Source organism: Bufo bufo, chromosome 4, assembly GCF_905171765.1.
Source record: "Bufo bufo chromosome 4, aBufBuf1.1, whole genome shotgun sequence".
In the NCBI taxonomy this organism is placed as follows: Eukaryota; Metazoa; Chordata; class Amphibia; order Anura; family Bufonidae; genus Bufo; species Bufo bufo.
The window spans coordinates 301,238,087-301,252,204 of record NC_053392.1 but is presented as its reverse complement, the minus strand read 5'-3'; the positions used below and the strand labels follow the sequence as shown (position 1 = coordinate 301,252,204).

The following is a 14,118-nucleotide window of genomic DNA, read 5'->3' as shown; positions in this document are numbered from 1 at the left end:
TCTTTGGCGGCCTACTGCAGTTTCTCCGGATACAATGCTGGCCATGTGCACGACCCCCTTACATAGGTGGAACACGGCACTCTTACTGGATTCGCTGCTGGCCATGTGCGTGCCCCCCTTCCATAGGCGGAACGCTACACTCTCACTGGATTCGTTGCCGATCATGTGCATGACCCCCCTTTTTTAGGCGGAATACTGCATTTTCACCGGATACGGTGCTGGCCATGTGCACGACCCCCTTCCTTAGGCGGAACGCTGCACTCTCTCTGGATTCGCTGCCTGCCATAGGCATGACTCCCTTCTGTGGACGGCATTCGGCACTCTCACTGGATTCACTGCCAGCCATGTGCATGACCACCTTCCATAGGCGATATGATGTACTCTCATTGGATTCACTACCGGCCTTGGGCATGCCTCCTTCCCGGGTGGCGGCATACATACACTCCCTCGGTCGGTGGTTGTTCTCTCGCCTGTACATTGTTGGCCATGTGCATGACCCCTATACATGCACTCTCTCTCTGGATCCACCGTCGGCCACATCATGACCCCCCTTCCGTGGGCGGTGTACGCACTCTCACTGGATTCGCTGCCGGCCATGGGCATGCCTCCTTCTGGTGGCATACACACATTCTCACCGACTGCTCGCATTCTCCCTGAATGCGATGCTGGCCTTGTGCATGATTCCCCCCCCCCCCTTCCTTTTCTGGGCGGCATACTACGCTCACCAGATACGTTGCTGGCCTTGAGCATGGCCTCTAACATGGGCGGAACGCTTGCGCTCCCCTTGGATACGGTGCTGGCCTTGGCGTGACCACCCCTCATTCCATGGGTGGAATTTTGCACGCTCACAAGATTCAAGGCTGTCCTTGTATGTGCTGTACTGGACTTGCACATGTTCCCCTTCATTGGCGGAGTAGTTACACTCTCACGAAATTTCGGTGTTGGGTGAATTGTCGCACACTCACTTAATGCTAGGATAGCCCTATGCATGTCCCCCTTTTCCCTAGGTGGACCTCCTGCGTTTCCGCTGGATACTGTGTGGCCATGTGCATGGCGCCTTTCTGGGCGAAGTATGGTATGCCCTACTTCTCTGACGTAGGTCCGGCCTTGGGCATCTCCCCCTTTTTGGGGCAGGCCTTTGCATTCTTGCCCACTGCAGTTTGCCAGGTACATTTCCTCCCTTTCGGGGCGGTCAGTTTGCGTTCCATCGCATTCCATATTAGTCTTGTGCATAACTCCTTTCAGTTTGCACTCCCGTAGATACTGTGGCACTCTGTGGCTGGCCCTCTTCGCGGTGTTATATTTTTGCAGTGAGCGGACGTTCTTGTGCGTTGTTTGGGCCGTGTATGCCTTCTCGTCCTGTAGGTGGGTTGGCCTTCTCACTGCTTACGGGGCTACTCGTACGTAGCCTCCTTCCTCCTGCGACATTCTTTTTCTCTTGGGATACGATGATTGCCGCAAGCCTTGCACTATTCTCTAAGGAGATCATTCTGGTGCAGTGTGGTATGATTCTTTCCGGATTGGCGCCCTCGGTGCTTCAGTCTGATCTGCTACCAGGTTCGGGCGCTCTTCTTGGGGAGGTCACCCAACTTCTCTTGGGTGCTCGCTTATACAGGTCCGGGGGACCTCCACCTTGGGTTCTTCAGGGTATTCGCCTTCTGCGTGGCGGTGAACCGGGCGTCTCTGTGTAGCGGTGTTCTGCTTTTGAGCTGTCCTATGGCCTCTCTGTTGCCCACCCCCCCCTTTTTTTGTTGGAGGGTGTTATACCGGCCTCTGTCTCGCCTGCCTTTTCTCGCCGGCTCTGTTTGACTCCCACTCGGTACAGATCATTCCGATGTGGCGTCTGTTCCGGCCACGCTTCAGAGGCTGTTCCTTCACTGCCCTTCCCTCTGGGGAGAGCATGTTTGTTCATTTGGATGGTTATGGTGTTCCTTTTCAGTCTCCCTTGTCCACACTGGCTGTACTAGCTGTGTGCCTAGTTACCGGGTCTACCGCTTTCTGTCCTCCCGCTGGGTGCAGATTGCGTTTTTTCCATTCTAGGCAATGTTTCGGCTTTGGATTCACCTTCTCGGTAACTTGGGAGGACTACCATTTGGTCAGGATTGTCTTTTGATCTCCCACACCGGAACTGTAGTCTGTCTTCCTGTGGTGGCTACATTGGCTTCGGCTTTAGCCTGTCTTGTCCTGGCGGTTGCTGGGCAGACCCTTCGGTTCCTGTCCGTTTGTCCTTCTGCTTCCCCACTCTGGGGGGATACGGGACAACCTTGCTCGGGGGCCGACGGGACCAGTTCTACCGACTGTTCTACCCGTGTTACTGGTCCGCGCCTGATCATTGGGTTTTCACCCGCTTGCCCAGGCGACTCTAGTGGGCTCGCTAGTGTTCGCTTCTAGCCGAGTTTTCGTCCAGGATCTGTGGTAGGACTTAGGGCTTTACCTGGGGTTCTGTGGGAAGCTGGGCGTTCCCCCACTCTGCCTTTCTCCATGGTTCTGTCTTTCTCCAGTCCGGCCTGGACCTGGGGCTGGGACTCTGTTGCTTGAAGTATCAAGTGTCATTCCTGTCCTTCCTCTTTCAGCGTTCCCCGTCCCTCTGGGCCTGTCAGGAACTTCTTCCATGGAGCGGCTCTTGGGTTCCTTTGTACTGCCCTCCGGTACCGTCCTGGGAACTACATACTGGGCTCTTGGCGCTCCAATTTTTCCTTGGAGCCGTTACAGAAGTTCTCTCTACTCCTTCTGTCCTGTACGGTTGGGTTTTCTGTAGCCATCGTGTCTCTGACGGGTGCCTGAGTGGCGGCCCTTCTTGTTCCGAGCCTTCTGTCTTCCCCCAGGACAGGATTGTTCTCCATTCCGTCTCTTCCTTCCTTCTGAAGGTGGTATTTGTCCTTCATTTCATTGAGGCAGTCGTCCTCCCCTTCCCCCCCCCCCCCCCCCCCCCCCCGGGAACGGACACTTCACCGATTTGGACGTTGTTTGGGCCTTGCAGTTTTTACTTGGAGATCTCCGACTCTTGTCGAGTTCGGTCTCTTATGTTCCCAGGAGGTCCGAGCAAAGGGTTGACGGCCTCCAGGGTGGCTTTCTTCCGCTTTCTCAGAGTGGCTCTTGTTGTGGTTGCCGCACCAAGGGCAGGGTCCTGCTTTTGGTGTCACCATTCATTTGGCCAGGGCCGTCTGTTTTTTCCTGGGCCGGAGGCTTTAGGCTTCGGCCATCCATTTGTGCAAGGCGGTCACTGGTCTTCCTTGCACACCTTACCGAGTTCTACAGGGTGCATACGCGGGCTTCGGCGTATGCTGCCTTGGGCCGCCTGGTCTGCAGGCGGCGGGTTTTTTTGATGCCTTCGGGTGCTTCGCCTTGGTGCTGTGGTCCCTCCCCCTTTGGACTGCTTTTGAACGTCCCAAGGTCTTCTGTGTCCCCCAAGGAAATTGGGCGAGAAAACGAGATTTTTGTATAACTTACCAGTAAAATCTCTTTCTCGCTCTTTCCTTGGGGGACACAGCACCCACCCATTCTTTGTTCTTCTCTGACTGTTTCCGAGTTTGTTTTACCCTTAGGGTAGTTGGCTTGTTGGTTCCAATTTTTTTTTTTGGGCTTTGCCTTTTCTCACTACTTGGACACGCAACTGGCAGTCTCTCTCTCCAGGCTGAGGGTATAGCTGTGGAGGAGGGGCTTAACAGTCTTCACTTAGTGTCACGCCTCCTAGGGAGATGAGCTATACCCAAGGTCTTCTGTGTCCCCCAAGGAAAGAGCGAGAAAGAGATTTTACTGGTAAGTTATACAAAATCTCGTTATTTAACCCTTAGCAAAGGACAGGCTAGAATATGCTGTAAAGTCTACTAACAAAGAACTCTGCAGCATTGGGACTTAGCCTTTGGACACTTGCCTCAAAATACAGCGGAAAAGTCTGGCTCTTGACCCAAAGGACAAAAAACACATGTATTAGGCCTCTTTCACACGAGCGTGACGGATTACATCCAGATGCGTTCATGGTGCGTTCAGCGAAACTCGCACTATTTTGCAAGCAAGTTCAGTCAGTTTTTTTCTGCGATCGCGTTCAGTTTTTTCCGCGCGGGTGCAATGCGTTTTGATGTGTTTTTCACTCGCGTGATCAAAAACTGAAGGTTTACAAACAACATCTCCTAGCAACCATCAGTGAAAAACGCATCGCACCCGCACCTGCTTGCGGATGCAATGTGTTTTTCACTGAAGCCCCATTCACTTCTATGGGGCCAGGGCTGCGTGAAAAACGCAGAATATGGAACATGCTGCGTATTTCACGCATCAGTTCACGCTCATGTGCACAGACCCATTGATATGAATGGGTCAGGATTCAGTGTGGGTGCTATGCGTTCACGTCACGCATTGCACCCGCGCGGAAAACTTGCTCGTCTCAAAGGGGCCTTACTTGCGTATTTTGCCCTGCAGATGGCTGCAAACTTCACCCATTACACTGCACAGGGTGAAATCTACAGGGGAGATCCACAGCATAAATTGATATGTTGCAAATTTCCAATCCACATCACAGGTCAGTTTAAGCTGCGTTTTTTGTATGCAGTGTGTTTCTTAAACTGTAACCCACCTTGCGGGTACTGTACAGTGCTGCAGATTTGCCGCACAAAAATCTGTGACTGCAAGTCCACAGCGTTTCAATCATGTGCGCACATAGTGCAAAGCTAGTTTGACAATCATTTTATTGGGTACATTTATACACCCGTGTTTCAGATTAGTATCCCGGCCTAAGTGCAGGTCTACAGCATCAGAGATCTCCGCGATGCTGTCATTTGCAGTCGGCTCATCCATAATATGGCTGCAGTAATGTTCCCATAATACTCTCTTCTGAAACTGACTACAATTGAAATGTAAAGTTTAATGATGGTTACTTAGGGTGGAGATGGGCTAGAAACCTATTATACAACTTTGGATCTCCACTGAATGTGTATTTCTTCTCTCAGATTGAAGAAGGCATCATGGTATTAGAAGATGATTCTCCTGTGGAGGTTCTCACCGCAACCACTCCGAACACACCTCGTAATCTCTCTGCATGGAATATCAGCATTCCATTTGTAGATTTCTTTGAAGATGCGTGTCCTGAAAAGAGAGATAAAAAAGAGAGAATTCCAGTGTTTTGTATAGACGTAGAGAGAAATGACAGAAAAGCAGGTATTGAGCACTGTGAAGGTGTATTATTCTGTAAAAAGCCCATATAACAACTTCATCTTTTGCCGTTATTTTTTTTTTATAATTGAAATTGCTCTTTTTTTTTTATAGTTGGACATGACACTGAACGCTGGTCCGTCTACAGGAAATATATAGAATTTTATGTTTTAGAGTCAAAACTCACAGAGTTTCATGGTATGTTATGTTCTTAAAGGGTTATTCCCATCTGGGACATTTATGACCTATCTAGAGGATATGTAATAAATGTCCTACCTCGAGAACAAGGGTCTATCGAGTAAGATTACTCGGCTATTCTTGGAACTTCCATGGAAGTTAATGGCTGTGTGGTCAACTCTCCATTGACATCAGCCACAAGTGGGTGTTTGGGAACCCACATTCTGGAGATAGGTGCAGGGCTGGCAAGTGGAACCTGCATCTGTCAGACATTTTATAGTATATTGTCTGTGTGTGTGTATACCATAAGTGTCAGAAATAGGAATACCTCTTTCACACTTGCGTTGTGAGGGTCCGGCAGGCAGTTCAGTCGCCGAAACTGCCTGCCGGATCCAGAAATCTGTATGCAAACGGATATCATTTGTAGACTGATCCGGATGCAGATCAGTCTGACAAATGCATTGAAATACTGGATCCCTCTCGCCGATGTCATCCGGAAAAACACATCAGGTATTTATTATTTTCACATTTTTAATACAGATTTTAATACATTTCAATGGAAATTAATGCCAGCAAGTGTTCCAGAATTTTGGACGGAGAAAATACTGCAGAATGCTGCAGTATTTTCTCCGGCCAAATACCGTAAGAGGGACTGAACTGAAGACATCCTGATGCATCCTGAACGGTTTGCTCTCCATTCAGAATGCATTAGGATTAAACTGATCATTTTTTTCCCCCGGTATTGACCCCCCTGGGACAGAACTCAATGCCGGAAAAGAATAATGCTAGTGTGAAAGTACCCTAAGCCTCCTATTTAGAGGATATGCCTGTTAAAATATCATGACTGCCTTGCTTATGTCTACTCACTGCACTTTAAGCAAAGTTTTTGTTTTTTTTTGCACTCCTTGCTCTGTTTGATAAACGTTTTGAACTACACTGTCTAAACTAAGGCCAATGAAAGTGTACAATAGACGGTCTAAAATATGTGCCATATACATTTAACACTGCCCTTGAAATCTTTTAGCGATAGTGGCGAAAATAGATAGGAAGGCGCTCATAGGGTAATAGGTTTAATTATAGATATGAAATCAAGACATCGAAATTTATGCTCACCTTCTGGTGTTGTGCATACGTAGGCACAACACTCGTGAGAACAAGGGGTCGGTGCAGCCGGTATCTTCTCAGTCCGCGTCGGTGGAGTAGCCTAAGCTCCAGAGGAGTGATATATATTGCAAACAGAAAAAGATTGATGGTGCACTGGTGTGGTGCACCAATTGATACCTTCTGGCGCAAAAACACGACCTCGGTGGATAGATAAGGGGGTCTTTTATTGATGATAGTCTATCTTGAAATCTTTTAGAAAGGGGTGCTTACAGAATACATGACCTGCTAATATGCAAACCATAGTGCCTTTATTATCATGTTAACATACAAACCACAAACAATTCCTCCTGAGCGCTGCAAAATTTCCCAGAATTCTGCATTTGTCTAGTGGCATTTGGGTACGCTAGTTACGCTAATTTATTGGAACACTAGTTGGCGGCTTTTTAGCTTTTGTCATCCACAAACAATGGAAACCTCCGTTCTGAAGAGAGATTCATATACAAGTGGACTAATATTTAAAGTATTTGTTATAATGAACCTTGCTGACTGTAGCAATATTCTGTAGCTTTTGGGGTCTTAACTTTTCCTTGCGTAGGGACAGCAGATTGCAGTCCATTTGCATACTTTATAGAACTGGGCCCATGAAGACAGGTATGCTTTCTGTCCCTTCATTCAGAGTATAAGCACTTGGCGATCTCCCGCGAACCCCACCTATCAGATACTTATCCCCTATCCTCTCTGTAGGGAAATAGTTGTTGTAGTGACACAACCCCTTAAATGGATGCCAAAAATATGTAAACATGGATACTTTCAGCACCCCTTAAAATTATTTTTTGTTGAGGCACACAGAAAAAGTTAAACCTCCCTTTTTTTTTTTTTTAGCGAAGATGTTTTTAACTTTTTCTATTTGTTTCAAGACTTAATAAAGAGGAAAGAATTTTAACAGGCGCTGAACTTATCTGTGTTGTATCGCTATTTTCTGTGACTGGGCACCGTGCCTGTGTAGTATAGAGGTGAGCTGATCTAATTGCTTTCTTACCTTTTAGACTAATTTTTCTGTTTCCTATGTAACTTTGTGTAGGGACCTTTCCAGATACCCAACTTCCATCAAAAAGGATCATTGGGCCCAAAAACTATGAATTTCTAAAATCCAAAAGGGAAGAATTTCAGGAATATTTACAGGTATTAATTTTTTTTCATATCAATTAATAATATCGTCATTGAGGTGTTGGTATACAAGAAAAATAATGCTGCGTCCTGATGTTGTATTAGGTTATGTACATACTGTAGCATTGCAGTCTACATGTGCTGAAGAAGCTTTCCCACTGCTGGCCCGGTGATCAACCACAGGTCCAGGTTTTTTTTGGACATCTTATTCATAAACAGCTAACATTTTATAGACAAACTGTGCATCTGGCAGGGCATGTAGCATTACATGCCAGCAATTAAAGAGGACCTTCTTGAATTCCCAATGTAATAATTCAGGAACATCATCTATTCTATGATTCTTTGCGGTCTCATTCCTCTATTATTCCTTCTAGAGTTTATGAATGAATCGCCAGCAGTCTGGCATGAAGATCCATCTAGATATTACCAGTTTGAAAATAATTGGTGGGGTGCTGGGTGTCCAACATACTAGACAATCCCTTTAAAGAAGGCCTGTCACCCCTCTTGACATGTCTGCTATTATTGTGTAACTGTATAATGGACTGTAGCGCTGCTCCCATTCACTTAAATGGAAGCAGTGCTGCAGTTACCAGCTCAATTCACTACACTTTGACCAGAACTGTGTGATCGTGGGGGTGCCGGGTGTCAGACACCGCTAATCTGATATTGGTGGTCAATCCTGAGCAGAGGCCTGGGCAACCCCCTTAAAGTGAATGGCTGACCATGTAATGCACAGATGTGCTAGGTCAAGGGCAATTTCTTTGTAGACCGTTTTGTATAAATCTGTCCCAAAGAGAATTATTTGATTTATAAAAATGTATATATTTTGTGTTCTTTTGTTATAGAAACTGCTGCAGCATCCGGAGCTGAGTAATAGCCAATTATTAGCAGATTTTTTGTCACCTAACAGTTTGGAAACTCAGTTTCATGACAAAATCCTTCCAGATGTCAACTTAGGTATGGGATGCTCTGTTGTCAGCATTATATGTACTTAAAGAGCATCTGTCAGCATGATCAGTCCTATTAAACCAGGCATATTGCCCGGTGGATTGATCCCGCTGAATAAAACAATATATTTATTTTCTCTATAGGGATAACAGTTGATGACATGTTCATTTTGATATTTATCTAAATTACCTATTTTTAGCACTACGGGGCTGGCCATAGCACTAGGAGCACCGCTAGTGCAATGCTGCATTAGCCTCTGTGCTACCCCCTTCCCTTTAAGTGACAAGGCTAGACATCTCTTCCAACCCAGTGTTCTCATAGTAGTGACTCAACACTTGCACAGTGAATCAGATGCTGCTTTCTAAGCTTGAGACGGAACAGAAGAACCATTGCAGAAGCACCAGGTCAACTTGGTGGCTGCACAGTGGATCTGGATTAGCGCTGCTTCCAAAGCATATCACATCCACTGCGCAGGCACCGAGTCACTTAGCACTGGCACATGAACACAGGGCTGGATGAGATGTCTACCCCTGTCACTCAAACTGGATGGGGGAGTAGAGAGAGGGGGTGTTGTACTATAAAAATGTATATATCTCAGAAACTGTTACCCCTATAGAGAAAAGAAATATGTAGTTTTACTCAGCATCAACCCTACCAGACAATGTGCCTGGTTTAATAGAGTAGATCATGCCGATAGATGCTCCTTAAAGGGATTATCCGACACTAATAAATGCTTCCCCAAATGCCGGGCCCCTCACACTGATTCTACTTACCTGGCTCCCCGCACCACCCCTGCTGCTTCTCCACGTGCGTGGATGACAACATCCGGTGTCGGGTGGGGTTCAGTCAATAGCAGGAGGTGCTAGGGGATGCTAGTGACACCGGATGTTTTCATCTGCTCACAGGGAAAAGCAGCAGCGGCTACGCGGGAACCAGGAGCTAGGTAAGTAGAATCAGTGTGTAGGGCCCGGCATATGGGGGAGCATTTGTTAGTGTTGAATAACCCCTTTAAGAAGTCATAATCACGATCTTACTCCACTGAAACCTCACATAAGAATTGTTTGGACTTCAAAGTCCAAAAGATGTCAGGGGAGTAAAACCATTGAATATTTGTAATTAAAGCACACGGTAATATAGATTTTTTTTTTTTGTGCAGTTTGTCCGTAGTGCTTTTCAGATATTTCATCCTATCATTAGTATAATGGGCTGGGGGTTTAAGAACTTTAAGGAAGATAATATTTGAGACAGATTTCAGGAAAATGACTTTGTTTTAAATGTTACTGTAGTAATGTAAATGTTTCTTTGTATTCTAACTTTCAGGCAAAATGATCAAGTCGGTTCCTGGCAAATTAATTAAAGAGGTGATTTTATATTTATTTTGTAGGGATATAAGTTTTTTTCTTCCAAGTTCCTAAGTCATAACATGTTTGTCTTGCAGAAAGGGCAACATCTGGAGCCCTTCATCATGAATTTCATCAACTCTTGTGAATCTCCAAAACCCAAACCAAGCAGACCTGAATTAACAATACTTAGTCCTACTTCAGAAAATGCCAAAAAGGTTTGCCACAAGACTGAGACGTGTATTGAATAATTTGTGAACGCAACATGTGTTATTTGTACATCACGTCTCTTATTTTTTTCCCATGTAGCTTTTCAATGATTTGTTCAAGAACAACGCCAACCGCTCTGAAAATATAGAGAGAAGGCATAACCAGAATTGTTTCATGGAGGTTATGACTGTTGAGGGTGTCTATGACTATCTAATGTATGTAGGTAAGTAAGGAGCAATGTTATGGTGTACACTTTATAGCTTTAAAAGCAACCTGTCACTATTATGAAATTTGTGAAGCAACCATTTTCCTGGAATCTCCTTGGGTCTCTGAACATCCTGCAGTTTTTCTATTCTATTCAAGTTTCCCCCTTTCTCTCGTTCCTGAGATATGGCCCCTTCTTTTCCCACCCTGACAAGGGCTTCAAAGTCCAATGGGACAGTTACAATGCCTTTCCTCCAAAGGTAGAATCTGTTTCTACAACGTGACACTGTCCATTCAGCGGGGGCGGCTAGAGAGTCGCCTCTTCCCACCTAGAGTCAGTCTGCAGAGAGTGTGGTCTCAAGAGGTCAGGCATATCTCGCAAGATCACGCTCTCTGGGTACTGAAGAACTGTTTCACTGCCATATAGACCAGTGGAGACAAGAGTATGGCAGCACGGGAGTGCTGAAGGGAGAGTAATCCTTTTTTTTTTTTTTTTTTTTTTTTTAACCCATTTTGACCTTTATTTTTAAAGAGCATCTGTCACCATAATCAGCCTTATTAAACCAGTCATTTTGTCTGGTAAGGTTGATCATGGTCAATTAAATGATCCCTCTAATGCTGGAGTCTGATGTATCATTGCCGCATAATTAATATTTTTATAGATCACACTAGATCAGACCCTCGGTGCTTTGAGCACCTAATTTGCATAGTAAAGATTTGCTATAAAATAAACCTTTTGTGTCAACCATACATCAGGTTGCAGCAATTGAGGGCTCATTTATTTAACCATGATCAGTCCTACCAAGCTGTATGCCTGGTTTAACCCTTTTAAGGACACATGACATAGCTGTACGTCATGGGTCCGATCCCTAAACATGACGCCCGCTCGCACGTGCAGCAGGTGCCTTAGCCGCTGGGTTTCTGCTATTTTAAATAGCAGAGACCCGCGGCACATGTATGCGATCAGCCATAAGGCTGATCGCATACATCTTACCCTTCAGATGCCGGGGTCAAATGTGACCACGGCATATGCGCAGACCGGAACTGGAAGTCGCGCGCTTCTGGTCCGGTAACCGCTTTCCCCGGCTGAGATCGGGGAACCTGTTACCTTGCGCTAATTGACCGAAGCCTCAAGCATGCTTCAGAGTCAATTAGATGTATATATCAATACAGGCCACTAGGTGGTAGCCTTGTATTGATACAGTGCACATAAAGTCTTCAATGATGGCTATTTAGCCATCACTGAATACTATGGGCAATTGAATGATTGCCAGTTATTGTCACCCAAGGGGACTTAAAAAAAGGGAAAAAAAGTTTTTACAGATATATATAAAAAAAAAAAGTTCAAATCACCCCCTTTCCTTAAAATAAAAATAATTAACGAATAAAAAAAATAAACATCATGGGCATGGCCGCGTGCAAAAATGCCCATACTATTAAAATATAACCATATTAATGGCATACGGCAAATGGCCTAGCAGGAAAAAATATATAAACAGCCAATTCTAATGGTGCCATTAGAAAGTACAACTTGTCCCGCAAAAAATAAGCCCTCATAAGACTATGTGAATGGAAAAATGTCACCCCTTTTTTCATCTGTATTGAAAATCAGCTAAAATTTGGATTAAAATAAGAATGTATAATTTATATGCAGAATGCAGTACAGTACTCATAATGTGGTATACATTACAAATTTGCATCCCATATTTGGGACACTAGGATAGCTTTAAGCTGGCATTAAAGTGGTTATCCCATCATATGTGCAATGAATAGGGCTTTTTATGTGCATTACATTTCCTGTCTGGCAGCTCCCCCTGCTGTTTATCCTTCTTATCCACCTTCCCCTGCGTTCAGTTGTGGACTAACATGCTTAGTAGCTTTCCTGGTCTCTTTCTCTCTCCCTCAGTGCTAGCGTACTGATCTCATAGAGGAGGAGGGTAAGAGACCCAGACACATTTCATTCATTCATCCCTACTTCTAAATTCTTAGAACTATTTAGCTATATACATATACAGTGGGGAAAATAAGTACTTGATACACTGGCAATTTTGCAAATTTTCCCACCTACAAAGAATAGAGAGGTCTGTAATTTTTATCGTAGGTACACTTCAACTGTGAGAGACAGAATCTAAAAAAAATCCAGAAAATCACATTGTATGATTTTTAAGTAAGGAATTAGCATTTTATTGCATGAAATAAGTATTTGGTACAGAAACCTTTGTTTGCAGTTACAGAGGTCAGACGTTTCCTGTAGTTCTTGACCAAGTTTGCACGCACTGCAGCAGGGATTTTGGCCTACTCCTCCATACAGATCTTCTCCAGATCTTTCAAGTTTTCGAGGCTCTCGCTGGGCTACATTGGATTTCAGCTCGGGTCTGAAAACTGGCTAGGCCACTCCAGGACCTTGAAATTCTTCTTGCGGAGCCACTCCTTAGTTGCCCTGGCTGTGTATTTCGGGTCATTGTCATGCTGGAAGACCCAGCCACGACCCGTCTTTAATGCTCTTACTGAGGGGAGGAGATTGTTGGCCAAAATCTCGCAATATATGGCCCCATCCATCCTCCCTTCAATATAGTGCAGTCGTCCTGTCCCCTTTGCAAAAAAGCACCCCCAAAGTATGATGTTTCCACCCCCATGCTTCACAGTTGGGACTTTCTTTGGGTTGTACTCATCCTTCTTCTTCCTCCAAACACGGCGAGTGTTGATACCAAAAAGTTCTAGTTTGGTCTCATCTGACCACATGACCTTTTCTCATGCCTCCTCTGGATCATCCAGATGGTCATTGGCGAACTTCAAACAGGCCTGGACATGTGCTGGCGTGAGCAGGGGGACCTTACATGCCCTGCGTTTTTTTAATCCATGATGGCGTAGTGTGTTACTGACGGTAATCTTTGAGACTGTGGTCCCAGCTGTATTCAGGTAATTGACCATGTCCTCCGGTGTAGTTCTGGGCTGATTCTTGATCTTTCTCAGAATCCTCCTTACCTCGTGAGGCGAGATCTTGCATGGAGCCCCAAACCGAGGAAGATTGACAGTCATCTTGTGTTTCTTCCATTTTCTAATAATTGCGCCAACAGTTGCCTTCTGACCAAGCTGCTTGCCAATTGTCCTGTAGCCCATCCCAGCCTTGTGCAGGTGTATAATTTTGTCCCTGGTGTCCTTAGACAGCTCTTTGGCCTTGGCTAGGGATGAGCGAATCGACTTTGCATGCTTCATCCGAAGTTGATTTGCATAAAACTTTGTTTCTCGTGCATGGCATTGGGGGACACAGCACCATGGGTATATGTCCAACTACCACTAGGAGGCGACACTAGACATAAAAAAGTGTTGGCTCCTCCCCTTTGGGCTATACCCTCTCCACAGACACTAGGCAGCTCAGTTTTGTTCTAGTGTCCATAGGAGGCAGACCTGACCTGCTTTTTTGTGCAGGTCATCCTGCTACTTTTTTATTTTATTTTTTCTTTAATCATTTTTTCTTTCTCTGCAGGTTTCGGCCTGCGGCAGGGGTGGCTCCATCGTGTTCCACTTTAGTTGCCCCCCTGCGGGCGCGTACTCAGGTACCTGGCAGCCACCCAGTCCCCAAATCTGCTTCCGCAGTGGAATTCCGGCAGTCCCACGGTTCCCGTGTTGAGTCCGCCGAGGGGGTGGTTACTGCTGCGCCTGAAGACGTCTGAGGGTGAGTATGTTAGATTAGGGATCCCACCCTCCTTCCCACGCCTGGACGCGTTCCCCCCTCATGTTCCCTTCCCGGATACATGATACAGCTTTATTGCTGTGTGGGACAATGACTTGCCTCTGATAAGCAGCCTCTGCTACATAGCTT

The 14,118-nt window shown here is 45.7% G+C and overlaps 1 protein-coding gene across 5 annotated transcripts in view; it reads left to right on the top strand.

Annotated features, from left to right (window-relative positions):
* Positions 1 to 14,118, top strand: part of SNX14 (sorting nexin 14) — an 82,033-nt gene that overhangs the window by 27,180 nt on the left and 40,735 nt on the right. For all 5 annotated transcript variants that reach the window (XM_040428727.1, XM_040428725.1, XM_040428726.1 and 2 more), the window contains 7 exons: positions 4,944 to 5,151; positions 5,260 to 5,343; positions 7,508 to 7,608; positions 8,439 to 8,550; positions 9,862 to 9,902; positions 9,980 to 10,099; positions 10,191 to 10,314. In XM_040428727.1, the coding sequence (XP_040284661.1) occupies positions 4,944 to 5,151; positions 5,260 to 5,343; positions 7,508 to 7,608; positions 8,439 to 8,550; positions 9,862 to 9,902; positions 9,980 to 10,099; positions 10,191 to 10,314 (790 nt within the window). The remainder of the gene's footprint in view (positions 1 to 4,943; positions 5,152 to 5,259; positions 5,344 to 7,507; positions 7,609 to 8,438; positions 8,551 to 9,861; positions 9,903 to 9,979; positions 10,100 to 10,190; positions 10,315 to 14,118) is intronic.